The following is a 21937-nucleotide window of genomic DNA, read 5'->3' as shown; positions in this document are numbered from 1 at the left end:
CAAAATAAGCGTTTAATAAACACAAATTAGAACAAAATTAATATTGCAACATATTTGATTAAAAAAATATATAATTATTTGTGGCTAGCAGCAGCATGCTAACTGCAAAAAACAACAACAAAAAACTGTATGATTATGATATATTAAACTCCCAACATTCCATCCGGCATAAGTGTTTAATAAACACAAACTATAACAAATGAACATGAATATTGTAACATTTAATGTCAGTTATATTTGTTTGTGGCACAAACTGTAAACAAAAAATCAAATAAAATAGGATCCGTTTCGCAGCTATCCTCCTCTGAACACGTGACGTCATGACGTCACGTGTTCAGCTCGACCTCCTACCGCCTTTTGTCACATTTTTTTTGTTGTTGTTCTTCAATGTCCTGAAACGAAAAAAGCGACAAACGTTCGCAAAACGGACAAAAAATATCTCGGGGTTTTATTTTGTCAGAGCCGGAAGAGGCCGAGCGCGGCGCGTGCACGTGGGGCGCACGCACGCGCACCCCCCCCCCCCCCCCCCCCCCCCCCCCACCTCCTCCTCTGCGCCGCTCGTGCACACGCGGACTTTCTGCCAGCGCGTGCATCCTCCGCTCATTCGCGGGGAAAAAAGGCGAGTAAGCAGGTCAGTAAAATATTATTATTTATTTAATTATTATTATTAATTTATTTATTTATTACTGCATGCCCGCGTCTTTTCTACGTGCATGCGCGCGTGTGTGCGTGTTTTTTTTTTTTTTTTGGCAGAATGGAACTTTTTTTTTTCAATTTTTATTTATTTATCATCCGGCACAGATCGGGGTCGTTATTATCGCAATTGATTAATATGATCGATACGGATAATATAACGGTGATGTGGGGGGTTGGGGGGGGGCGATATCGTGTCCGGTGCCGACGCCATTGTTGCCTTTTTGCATGGTTGTTGCCTCATCTGCTGCTCAAATTAGAACAAAATATTAATAAGGAAGGCGTAAAAAAAAAGGTCATTTTCATGCATTTATTTTCTGCGTTGCCAATAATTCCACGCCACAATGTCAACATTTTATTGCTATTGATTAAAATAAGACATAATTAAACAAAAGCATTCTAAAAAAATATATTTTTTTTACTTTAATGCGTCATTTTAAGGCCGTCATCAACATTTTCCCGCTTCTTATTCGAGCAATTAATGATCATTAGTGCACTTTATTATTTTCAAACGTCCACACCGTTTATTATCGTGATGCGTTTGTGTTCATTCCTCCGCGTGGTAATTTTGGAAATAATCCTCCAACACGCGATTAAGCGTCTAAATCTAACAATTATCGGCCGCGTAATTATATTAACAATTTCACTCGTCGTTATTTGATCAAAACGGACATTCCTCGATGGAAAAATACACAATTATACCAATCTGAGCTTCTTTTTTATTTTTTTTGGGTGGTTTTCTGTGCCGTCTTTTTGTCGTCCCGCCGATGAATTGGCCCCTGAGAAAAGATCACAGGGCCAAGTGCACGCGCGTACACACGTGCACGCGCACACGCACGCGTTATCAGCAGCATTTCATTCCACGGCGGCTGCCAGCAGAATAATCCACTCCCGTTTTAAATTGTCACAGAACGAAATGCGGGTGACGCGTGCACGCGCGCGCACACACACGAAAAGCAAAACACGGTCCGATTAAAATCTAAACTCTAATTCTATATTGTTTGAAATTCAACAATTTCATTAATTTACCTCTTTTTTTTTTGCCCCCGTGATTTTATTAAAAAATGGATATTAAATTATATAACATAAATACAATTATAATTAGTCGTGTTTATTTTAGTCACACAGGAAAAAAATGATTGTAATCATTTAACATCACGTGTGCGAATGAAGAAAACACGAATGTGTGTGTGTGTGTGTGTGTGTGTGTGTGTGCGTGTGTGTGTGTGTGTGTGTGTGTGTGACGTCATGAGTGAAATGTACCTTTTTTAATCCAATAGATCAGTAGCATCACCTCCTCACTTCCGGGATGTTTACACCACCGTGACGTCACACCCAATCGCCTCCAATGTAATAACAAATTATGTTTTTGTTCCTGCGCAATTAATAACGTGCTTTATTTCGTCATTTTGTATATTTGTACTCTTATTTTTAGTAAACACTTCATATTGTGCCGAATTTTGACGTCAGAGGTGATGTTTTATTAGTGTTTATTTGTTTATTTTTCCCATGAAAACACATATTCAATTTAAAAAAAATACGTGAAGCTTCTAAATGATAAAAAATACATTTAAAGCAAACAGAAACGTGATAAATGTGATGTTTTATCATGGTAAAACATACATAAAAAAACAATAAATGTGACACCATAAAATGATAAAACATTATTGAATATAAAGCAGATCATGTGATGTTTTAGAATGATAAAACATAGATAAATAAAAAACAATACATGTTAAGCTATAAGATGATAAAACATAGATGTATCTAGTAAAAAAAACAGCTATAAAATGATAAAACATAGATGTATCTAGTAAAAAAAACTGCTATAATATGATAAAACATTGATTTATCAAATAAAAAACAGCTATTAAATGCTAAAACACACATTTATCAAATAAAAAGCAGTACATGCCAAGCTATAAGATGATAAAACGTTGATTTATCAAATAATAAGCAGCTTTAAAATGATAAAACATACATTTATCAACTAAAACAGTATATGTTAAGCTATAAGATGACAAAACATAGACGTAAAAAGCAGCTATAAAATGATAAAACAATAATTTATCAAATAAAAAGCATCTTTAAAGTGATAAAACATTGATTTATCAAATAAAAAGCTGCTTTAGAAGGGTAAAACATACATTTATCAAATAAAACGCAGTATATGTTAAGCTATAGGATGACAAAACATACATTTATCAAATAAAAAACATATATAAAATGATATAATATTGATTCATCGAATAAAAAGCAGCTTTAAAATGCTAAAATATACATATATCAAATAAAAAGCAGTATATATTGAGCTATAAGATGACAAAATATTCTTTTTTTTAAAATACAATGTAGCTCTAAAATGGTGAAACATTGATTCATCAAATAAAAAGCAGCTATAAAATGATAAAACATACATTTATCAAATAACAAACAGTATATGTTAAGCTATAAGATGATAAAACACAGAATTATTGAATAAAAGCATCTGTATGATGATAAAACATAGAATTGTCAAGAAAAAATCAGCTATAAAATGCTAAAACATACATTTATCGAATTTGTAAAGTTATAAGATGGTAAAACATTGAATTATCAAATAAAGTTAAGCTAATGTTAATCTATAACATGATGAAACTTTGATTCATCTAATAAAAAGCAGCTATAAAATACTAAAACATAAATTCATCCAATAAAATGCAGTACATGTTAAAGCTAAATGATAATAAAACATAGATTTATCAAATAAAGAGCTGCTATAAAATGATAAAACATACATTTATCAAATAGAAAACAGTATATGTTAAGCTATAAGATGATAAAAACATAAATTTATTGAATAAAAAGCATCTTTAAGATGATAAAACATAGAATTTTCAAATAAAAACCAGCTATAAAATGCAAAAAACATACATTTATCGAATAAATAGCAGTATATGTTAAGATATAAGATGATAAAACATTGATTTCTCAAATAAAGTTAAGCTAATGTTAAGCTATAAGATGATAAAACTTTGATTCATCTAATAAAAAGCAGCTATAAAATACTAAAACATAAATTCATCCAATAAAATGCAGTACATGTTAAAGCTATAAGATAATAAAACATAGATTCATCAAATAAAGAGCTGCTATAAAATGATAAAACACACATTTATCAAATAGAAAACAGTATATGTTAAGCTATAAGATAATAAAACATAAATGTATTGAATAAAAAGCATCTTTAAGATGATAAAACATAGAATTGTCAAATAAAAACCAGCTATAAAATGCAAAAACATACATTTATTGAATAAATAGCAGTATATGTTAAGATATAAGATGATAAAACTTTGATTCATCTAATAAAAAGCAGCTATAAAATACTAAAACATAAATTCATCCAATAAAATGCAGTACATGTTAAAGCTATAAGATAATAAAACATAGATTTATCAAATAAAACGCAGCTATAAAATGATAAAACATACATTTACTAAGTCGTTAAAAGCAGCAAACATGGCTCTCTTCTTCTTACACTTTCAATAAATGATGTGTGTGTGCACGCGCGCCCTTCGCCCGTTTTAAAGCTGACACACATCCCGGCGGCGCGTGAACGGCGTTTAGGAGTCATGTGACCGCGAGAGGACGCAGTGGTGCAGCGGGAAACACACACACACACACACACACACACACACACACACACACTAAAAACGATTTGTTGACGATTTAACTGCAATCTATTACAATATCTCCCGCGCATGCGCACTCGCACAGTCAACCAGTCAACCTCCCGTTGACTGTACTATATAATAAAAGTGTATGTATTTATATTTTCACGTCCCCCGCAGGGGGGTTCAATTAGGACAGGCCCCGCCCCTCCCCTCATTGGGCCGACGATGACACCCACCCGGGACCCTCCTTTAAGTTGCGTCGCGCCACGGCTGTCTGCTCGCATTGAGCCGCCCGGCGCCATCCTGAAAGAATGCCTTCAGTGTCAGGGGAGAGAGAGGCAAATTAGAGCGAGAAAAAGAGAGAGAGAGAGAGGGAAATTAGAGATAGAGCTAACCTGTTGACTCCCCCCCCCCTCCCTCCCCCCCACCCTCCCTTCAAGACTTTTCCCGCGGAGTTGAGATCTTCTTCTTCGTCGTCCTGCCCTCCATGTTGGACCTACTCTGCCCTCCTCCTCCCCCTGTCAGGCGGGCAGCGCGTACCGACAGACGTCCGTCGAAGCGGGCCGCGAGCCCCCCGCTGCTGTAAGGCGTCGCGGGCGCGTCCCTGCGTGTGTTTTCGGTGTCACTGGCGTGTGTGTGCGTGTGTGTCAGCGCCGTGACTTGTTGGATTTTAACCTGCCAGACAAAGAAAAGGGGATTTGTGACGTCCGCTCCGTTTGCTTGACCCCCTTTCCCTCCTCCTCCACCTTCCCCCCCACCCCGCATGAACGTGGAAGAGCTGAGAATGGAAGTAAGTGCGGAGCAGCCGCGCTGGATGAGCCCGCACCCGGCGGTGCTGAACGAGCAGCATCCCGGCTCCCATCACCCGGGCCTGGGCCACTCCTGGGAGCCCACGCAGTACCCGCTGGCGGAGGATGTGGATGTACTCTTTAATATCGACGGCCAGGGCAACCACGTCTCGCCCTACTACGGCAACTCTGTGCGGGCCGTGCAGCGCTACCCGCCCCCTCCGCACAGTAAGTCCACTATTCCATATTCTTACATTTTTTATTAAAAAAAAAAAAGGACGTAGTAAGTCCATTATTTTATATTCTTAGATTTTTTTATATATATAGAAAAATAAGGACGTTTTTTTTTTTTTCATTGAAGGTGTTTCAAAATAAAAGCCCGGCCGTGTGCGCAGGTGTGCCTTTGTAAGCCCATCCATCCATCCATTTTCTACCGCTTATTCCCTTTCGGGGTCGCGGGGGGCGCTGGCGCCTATCTCAGCTACAATCGGGCGGAAGGCAGGGTACATCCTGGACAAGTCGCCACCTCATCGCAGATAGACGGACAACATTCACACTCACATTCACACACTAGGGCCATTATTTTATATTGGTCCATTTTTTTTTTCAATAAAAAAAAAAAAAGAGGATATAGGCGCCAGCGCCCCCCGCGAAGCCAAAATGGAATAAGCGGTAGGAAATGGATGGATTGATGGACGTCTATTTAAAAAAAAAAAAAAAAAAAGGCCATGGTAAATCCATTATTTTATATTGTTCCATTTTTTTTATTAAAAAAAGGGAAAAAAAGGCCATAGTTTTGATTTATATTGTTCCATTTTATAAAAAAAGGCCATAGTAAGTCCATTATTTTATATTGTTCCATTTTTTATAAAAAAAAAGAAAATAAAGGCCATAGTAAGTCTATTAATTTATATTGTTACATTTTTATAAAAAAAAGACCATAGTAAGTCTTATTTTATATTGTTCCCTTTTTTATTAAAACAATAAAAGGCCATAGTTTTAATTTATATTGTTCCATTTTTTATAAAAAAAAAAGCCATAGTAAGTCCATTATTTTATATTCTTCCATTTTTTATTAAAAAAAAAGAAAATAAAGGCCATAGTAAGTCTATTAATTTATATTGTTACATTTTTATTAAAAAAAAGGCCATCCATCCATCCATTTTCTACCGCTTATTCCCCTTTGGGGTCGCGGGGGGCGCTGGCGCCTATCTCAGCTACAATCGGGCAGAAGGCGGGGTACACCCTGGACAAGTCGCCACCTCATCGCAGGGCCAACACAGATAGACAGACAACATTCACACTCACATTCACACACTAGGGCCAAGTCTTTTTTATATTGTTCCATTTTTTCTAAAAAAAAAAAAAAATGCCATAGTTTTTATGTATATTGTTCCATTTTTTATAAAAAAAAAAGCCATAGTAAGTCCATTATTTTATATTGTTCCATTTTTTATATATATAAAAAAGAGGCCAGAGTAGGCCTATTATTTTATATTGTTGCACTTTTGTATAAAAAAATACATTAAAAAAAGGTCGTAGTAAGTCCATTATTTTATATTGTTCCATTTTTTATAAAAAAAAGAGAGAAAAAAGGCTATAGTAAGTCTATTATTTTATATTGTTCCATATATATATATATATATATATATATATATATATATATGTATATATATGTGTATATATATATATATGTGTGTGTATATATATATATATATATATATATATATATATATATATATATATATATATATATATATATATATATATATATATATATATATATATATATATAAGGCCATAGTGAGTCTATTGTTTTATATTATTCCATTTTTTTATTTAAAAAAAGGCCATAGTAAGTATATTATTTTATTATGTTTCATTTTTTATAAAAAAAGAAAAAAAAGGCCTCAGTAAGTCTATTATTTTATATTGTTCCATTTTTTATATAAAAAAGGCCATAGTAATTCTGTTTTATATTATTCCATTTTTTTTTATTAAAAAAAGCCATAGCAAGTATATTATTTTATGTTTAATTTTTTATTAAAAAAAAAGAAAAAAAGGCCACATTTAGTCCATTATTTTATATTGTTCCATTTTTTTAATTTAAAAAAAGGCCATTGTAAGTCCATTATTTTATATTGTTCCATTTTTTTTTATAAAAAAAGAAAAAAAAGGCCACAGTATATATATATATATATATATATATATATATATTTATATATATATAAAGCCATAGTAAGTCTATTATTTTATATACCATTTTTTATTTAAAAAAAAGACCATAGTAAGTCTATTTTATATTGTTCCTTTTTTTATAAAAAAAAAAGAAAAAAAAGGCCACATTAAATACATTATTTTATATTGTTCCATTTTTCTTTATTAAAAAAAAGCCATAGTAAGTCCATTATTTTATATTGTTCAATTTTTTTATTTAAAAAAAAAAAAGGCCATAGTAATTCCATTATTTTATATTGTTCCATTTTTGATAAAAAAAAAAGAAATTTTTTCATTGAATGTGTTTCAAAATAAAAGCCCATCTGGTGTCCGCAGGTAGCCAGGTGTGCCGGCCCTCGCTGCTCCACGGCTCCCTGCCCTGGCTGGAGGGCAGCAAGGGCATCGCTCCCCACCACAGCGCGTCCCCGTGGAACCTGAGCCCCTTCCCCAAGAACCCTCTGCACCACGGCTCCCCGGCCGGCCTGTCCGTCTACCCGCCGGCGTCCTCGTCCTCCACCGGACACTCCAGCCCGCACCTCTTCACCTTCCCCCCCACCCCGCCCAAAGACGTGTCCCCGGACCCGGGCCTCTCCGCGCCGGGCGCGGGCGGCCCCGGCGGGCGTCCGGAGGACAAGGACTGCATCAAGTACCAGGTGACGCTGGCCGAGAGCATGAAGCTGGAGTCCGCTCACAGCAGGAGCATGGCGGCCATGGGGCCCGGCTCGTCCTCGGCCCACCACCCCATCGCCACATACCCACAATATGTCCCCGATTACGGGCCAGGCCTCTTCCCACCAAGTAGCCTGATAGGTGGGTCCTCTTCTAGTTATGGTTCCAAAACAAGACCAAAAACAAGGTCCTGTTCAGGTAGGCGTGCGCTTTACTCCATTTCTGCTTTTTAATGCACCTCACATTTTACATAGCAATGTTTATTAATATTCAAAATGCCATTGTAAAAATACGTGGCATTAGCACATTATTGCACTTTATTATATTGCATTTGATAACAAATAGCACGTGATTGCACCATATTATATTTAAATGGACTAAAAATAGCACATTATTGCAGTATATTATATTGTATTTCTGCTTTTTAATGCACCTCACATTTCACCTAACAATGTTTATTAATATTAAAAATGCCACTGTAATAATACATGGCATTGTATTAAACAAAATAGCACTTTATTGCAATTAACATATTTAAATTGATTAAAAAAATAGGACATTATTGCATTATATTATGTTTAATTTGATTAAAAAATAGCACATTATTGCACTATATTGCATTTGATTAAAAATGGCACAATATTGGACGATATCATTTTGTATTTAAAATAAAATAGGACATTATTGCAGTATTGTGCATTTTATTAAAAATAGCACATTATTACACTATATTATATTGCATTTTATTAAAAATGGCACAATATTGGAGAATATTATATTGCATTTTATTAAAAATAGCACAATATTGGACGATATTACATTGCATTTTATTAAAAATATATATTTTTTAACATATTTAAATTGATTAAAAAAATAAGACATTGCATTATATTATGTTTAAATTGATTAAAAATAGCACATTATTGCATTTTATTAAAAATAGCACAATTTTGGACAATATAATTTTGCATTTAAATAAAAATAGGACATTATTGCACTATAGTGCATTTTATTAAAATAGCACCTTATTACACTATATTATATTGCATTTTATTAAAAATGGCCCAATATTGGAGAATATTGTATTGCATTTTATTAAAAATAGTACATTATTGCCCTATATTATATTGCATTTGATTAAAAATAGCACAATATTGGACGATATTATATTGCATTTGATCAAAAATAGCACATTATTGCACTACAGTGCATTTTATTAAAAATACCACATTATTGCATTATATTATATTGCATTTTATTAAAAATAGGACACTATTGCATGATATTTTATTGCATTTTATTAAAAAGAGCACATTATTGCCCTAAATTAGATTGCATTTTATGAAAAAAATAGCACACTATTGCACTATAGTGAATTTTATTAAAAGTAGCACATTAATGCATTGAATTGTATTGTATTTTATTAAAAAATTGCAAAATATTGCACAATATTATATTACATTTAAATTAAAAATAGCACATTATTGCACTAGAGTGCATTTTATTAAAAATAGCACATTATTGCACTATATTATATTGCATTTTATTAAAAAAAACCTATTAGTGCACTATATTATATAGCATTTTATCTTAAAAAAAAGCCTATTTTTGCATTATATCATATTGCATTTTATTGAAAATAGTACATTATCGCACTGTATTATATAGTATTTTATTAAAAAACAGCACATTTTGGCACTATATTATATTGCATTTTATTAAAAAGCACATTATTGCACTAAATTAGATTGCATTTTATAAAAAAAAGCACACTATTGCACTATAGTGCATTTTATTAAAAGTATCACATTAATGCATTAAATTGTATTGTATGTTATTAAAAAATTGCTAAATATTGCACAATATTATATTACATTTAAATTGAAAATAGCACATTATTGCACTAGAGTGCATTTTATTAAAAATAGCACATTATTGCACTATATTATATTGCATTTTATTTAAAAAAAACTATTATTGCATTATATAATATTGCATTTTATTAAAAATAGTACATTATTACACTGTATTATATAGTATTTTATTTAAAAAAAATACCACATTAGTGCAGTATATTATCGCATTTTATTAAAAAAAGCCTATTATTGCATTATATTATATTGCATTTTATTTAAAAAAAACATTATTGCACTGTATAATATTGCATTTTATTAAAAATAGTACATTACACTGTATCATATAGTATTTTATTTAAAAAAATAACACATTAGTGCAGTATATTGCATTTTATTAAAAAAAGCCTATTATTGCATTGTATTATATTGCATTTTATTTAAAAAAAAACTATTATTGCACTATATAATATTGCATTTTATTAAAAATAGTACATTACACTGTATCATATAGTATTTTATTTAAAAAAATAACACATTAGTGCAGTATATTATATTGCATTTTATTTAAAAAAGCCTATTATTGCATTATATTATATTGCATTTTATTAAAAAAAAAAAAACATTATTGCACTATATAATATTGCATTTTATTAAAAATAGTACATTACACTGTATCATATAGTATTTTATTTAAAAAATAACACATTAGTGCAGTATATTGCATTTTATTTAAAAAAAACTATTATTGCACTATATAATATTGCATTTTATTAAAAATAGTACATTATTACACTGTATTATATAGTATTTTACTAAAAAAATAACACATTAGTGCACTATATTAAATTGCATTTTATTTAAAAAAAAGCCTATTGCATTATATTGCATTTTATTAAAAATAGTACATTATTGCACTGTATTATATAGTATTTTATTAAAAAAACAGCACATTATGGCATTATATTATATTGCATTTTATTAAAAAGCTCATTATTGCACTATATTATATGCATTTTATTAAACATAGCACATTATTGCACTATATTATATGCATTTTATTAAACATAGCACATTATTACATTATTATATTGCATTATATTAAAGATGGCACAATATTGCACGATATCATATAATAAATATGTCAAATCTGCAAAAGGGCGTGTGTATATGAGCAATAATCTCATTACTCTCACACCAGTGCGCGCCTCTTTTGCTTTTGTTTAGTCCGTGAAGACATTCAGTTAGCTTCTTCTTCCTCTTTTTTTTTTCTTCTTCTTCAAATCATAATCACCTTCAAGGTTTTTACCAGCAGATTAATATCTGCCGCTCATTCCCCTTCATGGGAGGATTAGATCCCATCGGGATGATTATTTCCATTTTAATAGGAGGATGATGTGCCGTTTAGACACAATTAATAAAACGTGCGTAGAGAAGCACGCGTACAAAATAATAAAAACAACAACATTTCTTGACATAATAAAACATGATGAAAAAAAAGGACCTTATTATTATTAAAGCATGCATGTGTTTATACTGCTAGTCCTGCATGTTTTATTACACATAAAATAACATTTATTGAAGTCTGTGTTTTTATTTTATTTTTTTATTCATTTATTTGGCTTCTTCCTTGTGTGTTCTGTGCATGCGCGCCCCCACCCCCCCTCCTCTTCCTCCCTCCCCCCCACCACCCCGCAGAGGGCAGGGAGTGCGTGAACTGCGGGGCCACGTCGACCCCGCTGTGGCGGCGGGACGGTACGGGCCACTATCTGTGTAACGCCTGCGGACTGTACCACAAGATGAACGGCCAGAACCGGCCCCTCATCAAGCCCAAGCGGCGGCTGGTACGTGAACGCGCCACGCTTGTCTCTTGATGACATGTGCGTCTCTCTCTCTGTGTTTCCCTCTCCAGGAAGAAGTAGGCCTATTAGCTGCAGGAAATTGACTCGACAAGTGCAGGTCTCTGCTTTCAGATACTATGACAGAACTGCACTGTTTATGACTTTTATTACTACTGTCTTTAGTCTGTGCAGTCCGATCCTTTACTTAGTCCGGGGGTGCCCACACAAGTCCAAGGGGGTCCGCCTCATTCTTATAAATAAATACAAACCCCGTTTCCGTATGAGTCGGGAAATTGTGTTCGATGTAAATATAAACGGAATACAATGATTTGCAAATCCTTTTCAACCCATATTCAGTTGAATATGCAACAAAGACGACATATTTGATGTCCAAACTTCAAATAATAATTAACTTGGAATTTCATGGCTGCGACACGTGCCAAAGTAGTTGGGAAAGGGCATGTTCACCACTGTGTTACATCACCTTTTCTTTTCACAACACTCGGAACTGAGGAAACTAATTGTTGAAGCTTTGAAAGTGGAATTCTTTCCCTTTTTCGGTTGGTAGAGTGGCCGTGCCAGCAACTTGAGGGTTGCAGGTTCGATTCCCGCTTGTGCCACCCTAGTCACTGCCGTTGTGTCCTCGGGCAAGACACTTTACCCACCTGCTCCCAGTGCCACCCACACTGGTTTAAATGTAACTTAGATATTGGGTGTCACTATGTAAAGCGCTTTAAGTCACTTGAGAAAAGCGCTATATAAATATGCTTCACTTATGTAGAGCTTCAGTAGTTCAACAGTCCGGGGTCTCCGCTGTCGTATTTTACGCTTCATAATGCGCCACACATTTTCCATTCGAGACAGGTCTGGACTGCAGGCGAGCCAGGAAAGTACCCGCACTCTTTTTTTTTTTTTTTTTACGAAGCCACGCTGTTGTAACACTTGTCTTGCTGAAATAAGCAGGGGCGTCCATGATAACATTGCTTGGATGACATACAAAACCTGTATGGACCATTCAGCATTAATGGTGCCTTCACAGATGTGTAATAATAATAATAATAATAATAGATTTTATTTGTAAAAAGCACTTTACGTTGAGCAAACAACCTCAAAGTGCCACAGTGTAAAAAAATAGTAATAATAAAAATAAATAAAATATAAAACTAGAAACAGCCCAAAGGCTACAACCAGCATGCATGTCTACAGAAAGGCTTTTTTAAAAAGATGGGTTTTTAAGCCTTTTTTAAAAGCATCCACAGTCTGAGGTGCCCTCAGGTGGTCAGGGAGAGCGTTCCACAGACTGGGAGCAGCGGAGCAGAAAGCCCGGTCTCCCATTGTTCGAACTGTAAGTTACCCATGCCTTGGGCGCTAATACACCCCCATACCATCACACATGCCGGCTTTTGAACTTTGCGCCTATAACAATCTGAATGGTTATTTTCCTCTTTGTTCCGGAGGACACCACGTCCACAGTTTCCAAATATAATTTGAAATGTGGACTCGGCAGACCACAGGAACACCTTTCCACTTTGCATCGGTCCATATTAGATGAGCTCGGGCCCAGCCAAGCCGGCGGCTTTCCTGGATGTTGTTGATAAATGAGTTTGGCTTTGCATAATAGAGTTTTAACTTGCACTTACAGACGTAGTGACAAACTGCAGTTACTGACAGTGGTTTTATGAAGTGTTCCTGAGCCCATGTGGTGATATCCTTTACACACCGATGTCGGTTTTTGATGCAGTACCGCCTGAGGGATCGGAGCGTAGATGGTAAAATCCCTAAATTCCTTACACTAGCTCGTTGAGAAATGTCCAATACCACATGTCCGGCTTCCATACTTCTTTTTATACACTTTACAAGAAATACTGTTCGCGCAGGCAGGACGAAGCAGGGCTTTTATTGTGAAGGCAAGAACTGTGCAGTTGGTTTTTTGAGTTTTGATGCGAGTGTGTTGAAATAAAAAGGGTTTCTCGCCTTCCTGTCGGTCGTTTTTTCTTAATAATGAGCTCACAAGACCCTGGGGTGTCGTGACTGTCAATCAAGTGACAAAAAATACGTCTTAGTAAACATTGCTGATCCCTCAGTTTTAGGACTATTTTTAAAATGTACTACCTGGCCCACCCTAGGGTTTTTGCCATCTTTTTTGCCAGCTTCCATACTTCTTTTTATACACTTGACAAGAAATACATTGGCGGCAAACGCTAGCTTTCTGAGACTCTTATTTTGTGAGCGTAGGCAGGACGAAGCAAGGCTTTTATTGTGAAGACAAGAACTGTGCAATCAGTTTTTATAGGTTTTTGACAATAGTCTGTTGAAATAAAAAGTGTTTCTCGCCTTCCTGTCGGTCGTTTTTTCTTAATAATGAGCTCACAAGACCCTCTGGTGCCGTGAATGTCAATCAAGTGACAAAAAATAGTGAAGATTGATGATCGCAAATTTATAGGACTATTTTTTAATGCCTTCAGTTTATGGCATCTTATTTGTCCAGCTTCCATACTCCTTTGTATACACTTTACCAGAAATACATTGGCAGCAAATGCCGTAGCGTGCTAGCTTGCGTGCGCCGGCTCTCTGAGACTATTATTTTGTTAGCGCAGGCAGGATGAAGCAGGGCTTTTATTGTGAAGACAGGAACTGTGCGGTCGTTTTTTTGAGTTTTGATGTGAGTCTGTTGAAATAAAAAGTGTTTCTCGCCTTCCTGTCGGTCGTTTTTTCTTAATAATGAGCTCACAAGACCCTCGTCTGCCTTGACTGTCAATCAAGTGACAAAAAAATAAGTCTTAGTAAATATTGATGATCACAAATTTTTAGGTCTATTTTTTAATGCCTTCGGTTTATGCCATCTTATTTGTCCAGCTTCCATACTCCTTTTTTCATACTTTACAAGACATATATTGGCGGAAAACGCCGTAGCGTGCTAGCTTGCATGCGCCGGCTCTCTAAAACTCTTATTTTGTTAGCGCAAGCAGGACGAAGCAGGGATTTTATTGTGAAAACAGTAACTTTCGAGTTTTGAAAAGAGTCTGACGACATAAAAAGTGTTTCTCGCCTTCCTGTCGGTCGTTTTTTCTTAATAATGAGCTCACAATACCCTCAGGTGCCTTGACTGTCAATCAATTGACAAAAAATATGACTTTGTGAAAATTCAATCAATCAATCAATGTTCATTTATTTAGCCCTAAATCACTAGTGTCTCAAAGGGCTGCACAAACCACTACGACATCCTCGGTAGGCCCAGATAAGGGCAAGGACGATGAGAACCTTGGAGAGGACCACATATGTGGGCAACCCCCCCTCTAGGGGACTGAAAGCAGTTGATGATCACAAATTTTTAGGTCTATTTTTTTAATGCCTTCGGTCTATGCCATCTTATTTGTCCAGCTTCCATACTTCTTTTTATACACTTGACAAGACATATATTGGCAGCAAACGCCGTAGCGTGCTAGCTTGCGTGCGCCGGCATTCTGAGACTCTTATTTTGTTAGCGCAGGCAGGACAAAGCAGGGCTTTTATTGTGAAGGCAGGAACTGTGCGGTCGGTCTTTAGTTTTGAGAAGAGTCTGTTGACATAAGTGTTTCTCGCCTTCCTGTCGGTCGTTTTTTCTTAATAATGAGCTCACAAGACCCTCGGGTGGCGTGACTGTCAATCAAGTGACAAAAAATAAGTCTTAGTAAATATGGATGATCACAAATTTTTAGGTCTATTTTTTAATGCCTTCAGTTTATGGCATCTTATTTGTCCAGCTTCCATACTCCTTTTTTATACACTTGACAATAAATACATTGTCGGCAAACGCCGTGGCGTGCTAGCTTGCGTGCACCGGCTCTCTAAAACTCTTATTTTGTTAGCGCAGGCAGGACGAAGCAGGGATTTTATTGTGAAGGCAGGAACTTTCGAGTTTTGAGGAGAGTCTGTTGACATAAACAGTGTTTCTCGCCTTCCTGTCGGTCGTTTTTTCTTAATAATTAGCTCACAAGACCCTCGGGTGGCGTGAATGTCAATCAAGTGACAAAAAATAAGTCTTAGTAAATATTGATGATCACAAATTTTTAGGTCTATTTTTTTAATGCCTTCAGTTTATGGCATCTTATTTGTCCAGCTTCCATACTCCTTTTTTATACACTTGACAAGAAATACATTGTCGGCAAACGCCATGGCGTGCTAGCTTGCGTGCGCCGGCTCTCTAAAACTCTTATTTTGTTAGCGCAAGCAGGAAGAAGCAGGGATTTTATTATGAAGACAGGAACTTTCGAGTTTTGAGGAGAGTCTGTTGACATAAAAAGTGTTTCTCGCCTTCCTGTCGGTCGTTTTTTCTTAATAATGAGCTCACAAGACCCTCGGATGCCTTCACTGTCAATCAAGTGACAAAAAATAAGTCTTAGTAAATATTAATGATCACAAATTTTTAGGTCTATTTTTTTAATGCCTGCGGTTTATGCCATCTTATTTGTCCAGCTTCCATGCTCCTTTTTTATACACTTGACAAGACATATATTGGCGGCAAACGCCGTAGCGTGCTAGCTTGCGTGCGGCGGCTCTCTGAGACTCTTATTTTGTTAGCGCAGGCAGGACGAAGCAGGGATTTTATTGTGAAGGCAGGAACTTTTGAGTTTTGAGGAGAGTCTGTTGACATAAAAAGTGTTTCTCGCCTTCCTGTCGGTCGTTTTTTCTTAATAATGAGCTCACAAGACCCTCGGATGCCTTGACTGTCAATCAAGTGACAAAAAATAAGTCTTAGTAAATATTGATGATCACAAATTTTTAGGTCTATTTTTTAACGCCCTCAGTTTTTGCCATATCCCATACTCCTTTTTATATACTTTACAAGACATATATTGGCGGCAAACGCCGTAGCGTGCTAGCTTGCGTGCGGCGGCTTTCTGAGACTCTTATTTTGTTAGCGCAGGCAGGACGAAGCAGGGATTTTATTGTGAAGGCAGGAACTTTCGAGTTTTGTGGAGAGTCTGTTGACATAAAAAGTGTTTCTCGCCTTCCTGTCGGTCGTTTTTTCTTAATAATGAGCTCACAAGACCCTCGGGTGGCGTGAAAGTCAATCAAGTGACAAAAAATAAATCTTAGTAAAGATTGATGATCGCTCATTTTTAGGACTATTTTTTAAATGTACTTACTGGCACACCCTAGGGTTTTTGCCATCTTATTTGTCCAGCTTCCATACTTCTTTTTATACACTTGACAAGAAATACATTGGCGGCAAATGCTAGCTTTCTGAGACTCTTATTTTGTTAGTGCTGGCAGGACGAAGCAGGGCTTTTATTGTGAAGACAAGACCTGTGCAATCAGTCTTTATAGGGTTTTGACGACAGTCTTTTGAAATTAAAAGGCATTTATTGCCTTCCTGTCGGTCGTTTTTTCTTAATAATGAGCTCACAAGACCCTCGGGTGCCGTGAATGTAAACCAAGTGACAAAAAAATAGTGAAGGTTGATGATCGCAAATTTTTAGGTCTATTTTTTTAATGCCTTCAGTTTATGGCATCTTATTTGTCCAGCTTCCATACTCCTTTTTTATACACTTGACAAGACATATATTGGCGGCAAACGCCGTAGTGTGCTAGCTTGCGTGCGGCGGCTTTCTGAGACTCTTATTTTGTTAGCGCAGGCAGGGTGAAGCAGGGATTTTATTGTGAAGGCAGGAACTTTCGAGTTTTGAGGAGAGTCTGTTGACATTGAGTGTTTCTCGCCTTCCTGTCGGTCGTTTTTTCTTAATAATGAGCTCACAAGACCCTCGGGTGCCGTGAATGTCAATCAAGTGACAAAAAATAGTGAAGATTGATGATCGCAAATTTTTAGGTCTATTTTTTTAATGCCTTCAGTTTATGGCATCTTATTTGTCCAGCTTCCATACTCCTTTTTTATACACTTGACGAGAAATACATTGTCGGCAAACGCCGTGGCATGTTAGCTTGCGTGCGCCGGCACTCTAAAACTCTTATTTTGTTAGCGCAAGCAGGACGAAGCAGGGATTTTATTGTGAAGACAGGAACTTAAAAGTTTTGAGGAGAGTCTGTTGACATAAAAAGTGTTTCTCGCCTTCCTGTCGGTCGTTCTTTCGTAATAATGAGCTCACAAGACCCTCGGATGCCTTGACTGTCAATCAAGTGACACAAAACAAGTCTTAGTAAATATTGATGATCACAAATTTTTAGGTCTATTTTTTAACGCCTGCGGTTTATGCCATCTTATTTGTCCAACTTCCATACTCCTTTTTATACACTTGACAAGAAATGCATTGGCGGCAAACGCCGTAGCGTGCTAGCTTGCGTGCGCCGGCTCTCTAAAACTCTTTAGTTAGCGCAGGCAGGACAAAGCAGGGATTTTATTGTGAAAACAGTAACTTTCGAGTTTTGAAAAGAGTCTGACGACATAAAAAGTGTTTCTCGCCTTCCTGTCGGTCGTTTTTTCTTAAAAATGACAGGGCAGCAGCCAGCGTCATCTCACAATGTGAAAATTGGTCTATTATTTTAGTACCTGGCTGGCATTAAAAAAGTTATGTAATGGGCACCCCTGATTTAGAGGCTTGGTTAGAAACGGGGAGGTTGTGGGGGGGGGCGGGCGAGTCTCTTTAAAGAGCTATACCCCCCCACACCCCCCCACACCCCCCAAAAAATAGTAAACATGGCAGACCCACCGGAAGTGAGCTAGTAGTCCCGACAGCGCTTAAAGGCTGCTAAAAGCGGACCCTCTTTTCTTGTATCTGCTGGAATATTCCGAGCACGCGTGGAGGTGTTTATAATTGGAAAGATAATCAACGCCGGCGTGCCCTTCACGCTCACCTGCCTATTGATTTTTTTTAAGAAGAGATTAGAACATCAATGTCAAGCATCCAGGCAGTAAAATCCATCAGCACTTCCACTGGAAGCTCGGCTGCAGCCGCCTGGAGCGAAGCAAACCGAAAAAAAAAAAGAACCCACCCCTCTCGCTTTAATTAGCCGGCTCTTTATTAGCCAGGGAACGCATTCCCGCGTCCAAATGCGGGCACCGGGCTTGTCAAGGTGGCGCTGCCAAGACTTTATTTGGAGAGGACGCTTTAATCCAGGGGTCACCAACCTTTTTGAAAGCAAGAGGTATTCTTGGGTACTGATTCATGCGAAGGGCTACCAGTTTGATACACACTTAAATAAAATGCCAGAAATAGCCAATTTGCTCAATTTACCTTTTAATAAATAAATAAATATATATATATATATATATATATATGTATATATATATATATATAAATGGGTATTTCTGTTTGTCTATCAGTCGTACATTTTTTTTCCTTTTACGGACGGTTTTTTTGTAGAGAATAAATGATGAAAAAAACACTTAATTGAACGGTTTAAAAGAGGAGAAAACAGGAAAAAAAAAATTTTGAAACATAGTTTATCTTCAATTTCGACTCTTTAAAATTCAAAATTCTGCCGGAAAAAATAAGACAAAAACTAGCTAATTCAAATATTTTTGAAAAAATTAAATTATGGAACATCATTAGTAAGTTTTCCTGATTAAGATACATTTTAGAATTTTGATGACATGTTTTAAATAGGTTAAAATCCAATCTGCACTTTGTTAGAATATATAACAAATTGGACCAAGCTATATTGCTAACAAAGATAAATCATTATTTCTTCTGGATTTTCCAGAACTAAAAATTTAAAAGGAAATTCAAAATACTTTGAAATAAAATTTACATTTGATTCTACAGATTTTCTAAATTTGCCAGAATATTTTTGGGGAATTTTAATCATAAGAATTTTGAAGAAATATTTCACAGAAGCTAAAATGAAAAATTTAATTAAAATTGATGTGTTATTCTTTACAATAAATAAAATAAATTCACTTGAACATTTATTTAAATTGTCAGGAAAGAAGAGGAAAAAATTTAAAAGGTAAAAATGTAAATGTGTTTAAAAATCCTAAAAGCATTTTTAAGGTTGTATTTTCTCTCTAAAATTGTCTTTCTGAAAGTTGTAAGAAGCAAAGTAAAAAAAATAAATGAATTTATTTAAACAAGTGAAGACCAAGTCTTTAAAATATATTCTTGGATTTTCAAATTCTATTTGAGTTTTGTCTCTCTTAGAATTAAAAATGTCCAGCAAAGTGAGACCAGCTTGCTAGTAAATAAATACAATTAAAAAAAAAATAGAGGCAGTTCACTGGTAAGTGCTGCTATTTGAGCTATTTTTAGAACTCATCTGGTCCTTACGGGCACCGTGTTGGTGACCCCTGTTTTAATCACATTTAATGGCTCTCTCTTTTATGTCTGAAATGTTTATTCTGCCTGCTGCTATTTTTAGCTCCGCTGCTCTTTTCCCCCTTCCTGCTCTCGTGTGTGTAAAAAAAAATAAAAAAAAATTGGTAAAATTCACAGGAAAACTTCCTGCTAATTTTCACTCTTTCCAGTAATTTCCTGTGAAGTAACTGTCATTTGCACGCTTGTTGTGTGGCGGCGCTGCGGCGCCCGCGTGTGTCCGCGTGCTCGCCGTGTGACGCTCCGTTTCCTGTGCGCAGTCGGCGGCCCGGCGCGCTGGAACGTCGTGCGCCAACTGCCAGACGACCACCACCACGCTGTGGAGGCGGAACGCCAACGGCGACCCCGTGTGCAACGCCTGCGGCCTCTACTTCAAGCTGCACAATGTAAGTTAACACACTGGAACGCCGCCCTGTTACCATAGAAACCATCCTGCGACACCTGTCGCCATAGAAACCATGCCAACACAAAAACGCGCGTTCTTCGGTACGCGCATTTTGACGGTGTAACTCCTGGCATTGACCAAAATCTCCATGCCTTCTTCTCTCTTTTTTAATGCTGATTTGCAAGCACAAAGTGGGGTCACGATTCCATTCCCAATTTAAAATCAATAATTTTGCAATAACATCGGGTGTCAGTCCCAGTAGGCACAAGACTTTGCTACAGCGTCGATTCTACGTACGTGTCCTTTAAAACTGACGTTGAAACAACGTTGCTAAATAGTTGTAACGTTGTGGTCTTAACGTTGGTTGTTGGTTGGGAAAATAACGAAAATTCAATGGTCGAATCAACCCGACATTGAATAAATGTCGTCAAAAAGTATGTTGTTTTAATGTTGTGTTTGTGTTGGAGGATAATGGTTGGGGAAATTACCACTTTTCAATGGTAAAATCAACGTAGGAACCCAACATTGATTAAAGTATGTTGTTTCAACGTTGTATTTGTGTTGTAGAATATTGGTTGGAAAAATGACCAAAATTCAATGGTCAAATCAACGTCAGAACCCGACATTGATTAAACGTCAAAAACCATGTTGTTTCAACGTTGTATTTGTGTTGTAGAATATTGGTTGGGAAAAGACCAAAATTCGACGGTAAATCAACGTTAGAACCCGACATTGATTAAACATTGTCAAAAAGCTTGTGGTTTCAACTATTTATTTGTGTTGGGAAATGACCAAATGTCAGTGGTTAAATCAACGTCAGAACCCGACATTGATTAAACGTCGTCAAAAAGCATGTTGCTTCAACGTTGTATTTTTGTTGTAGAATATTGGCTGGAAAAAGACCAAAATTCAATGGTAGATCGTCAGAACCTGACATTGATTAAACCTTGTCAAAAAGTATGTTGTTTTAACGTATTTGCGTTGGGAAATGACCAAATTTCAATGATTAAATCAACGTCAGAACCCGACATTGATTAAACGTCGTCAAAAAGCATGTTGTTTCAACGTTGTATTTGTGTTGTAGAATATTGGTTGGGAAAAGACCAAAATTCAATGGTTAAATCAACGTCAGAACCCGACATTGATTAAACGTCGTCAAAAAGCATGTTGTTTCAACGTTGTATTTGTGTTGTAGAATATTGGTTGGGAAAAGACCAAAATTCAATGGTTAAATCAACGTCAGAACCCGACATTGATTAAACGTCGTCAAAAAGCATGTTGTTTCAACGTTGTAATTGTGTTGGAGAATAATGGTTGGGGAAATGACCACATTTCAATGGTTAAATCAACGTAGGAACCCAACATTGATTAAACGTTAAAAAGTATGTTGTTTCAACGTTGTATTTGTGTTGTGGAATATTGGTTGGAAAAATGACCAGAATTCAATGGTCAAATCAACGTCATAACCCAACATTGATTAAACATTGTCAAAAAGTATGTTGTTTTAACGTTGTATTTGCGTTGGGAAATGACCAAATTTCAATGGTTAAATCAACGTCAGAACCCGACATTGATTAAACGTCGTC

At 36.1% G+C, this 21937-nt stretch overlaps 1 protein-coding gene across 8 annotated transcripts in view; it reads left to right on the top strand.

The window, feature by feature from the left end:
- The first annotated feature begins 566 nt into the window (after window positions 1-566).
- The window catches only part of gata3 (GATA binding protein 3), a 34053-nt gene continuing 12682 nt past the window's right edge, over window positions 567-21937 (top strand). Inside the window, exons 1-6 of one of the 8 annotated variants that reach the window (XM_061914199.1) lie at window positions 569-631; window positions 4790-5365; window positions 7691-8164; window positions 11575-11631; window positions 11789-11835; window positions 20227-20352. In XM_061914199.1, the coding sequence (XP_061770183.1) occupies window positions 5113-5365; window positions 7691-8164; window positions 11575-11631; window positions 11789-11835; window positions 20227-20352 (957 nt within the window). In that variant the 5' untranslated portion in view covers window positions 569-631; window positions 4790-5112. Of the gene's footprint in view, window positions 632-4789; window positions 5366-7690; window positions 8222-11574; window positions 11721-11788; window positions 11836-20226; window positions 20353-21937 lie in introns of all 8 variants that reach the window. The other 7 variants (XM_061914195.1, XM_061914202.1, XM_061914201.1 and 4 more) reach the window with 7 other exon arrangements.

Source organism: Nerophis ophidion, linkage group LG10 (genome assembly GCF_033978795.1).
Source record: "Nerophis ophidion isolate RoL-2023_Sa linkage group LG10, RoL_Noph_v1.0, whole genome shotgun sequence".
NCBI classification, from domain to species: Eukaryota; Metazoa; Chordata; class Actinopteri; order Syngnathiformes; family Syngnathidae; genus Nerophis; species Nerophis ophidion.
This window is presented reverse-complemented; position numbering and strand designations above follow the sequence as displayed.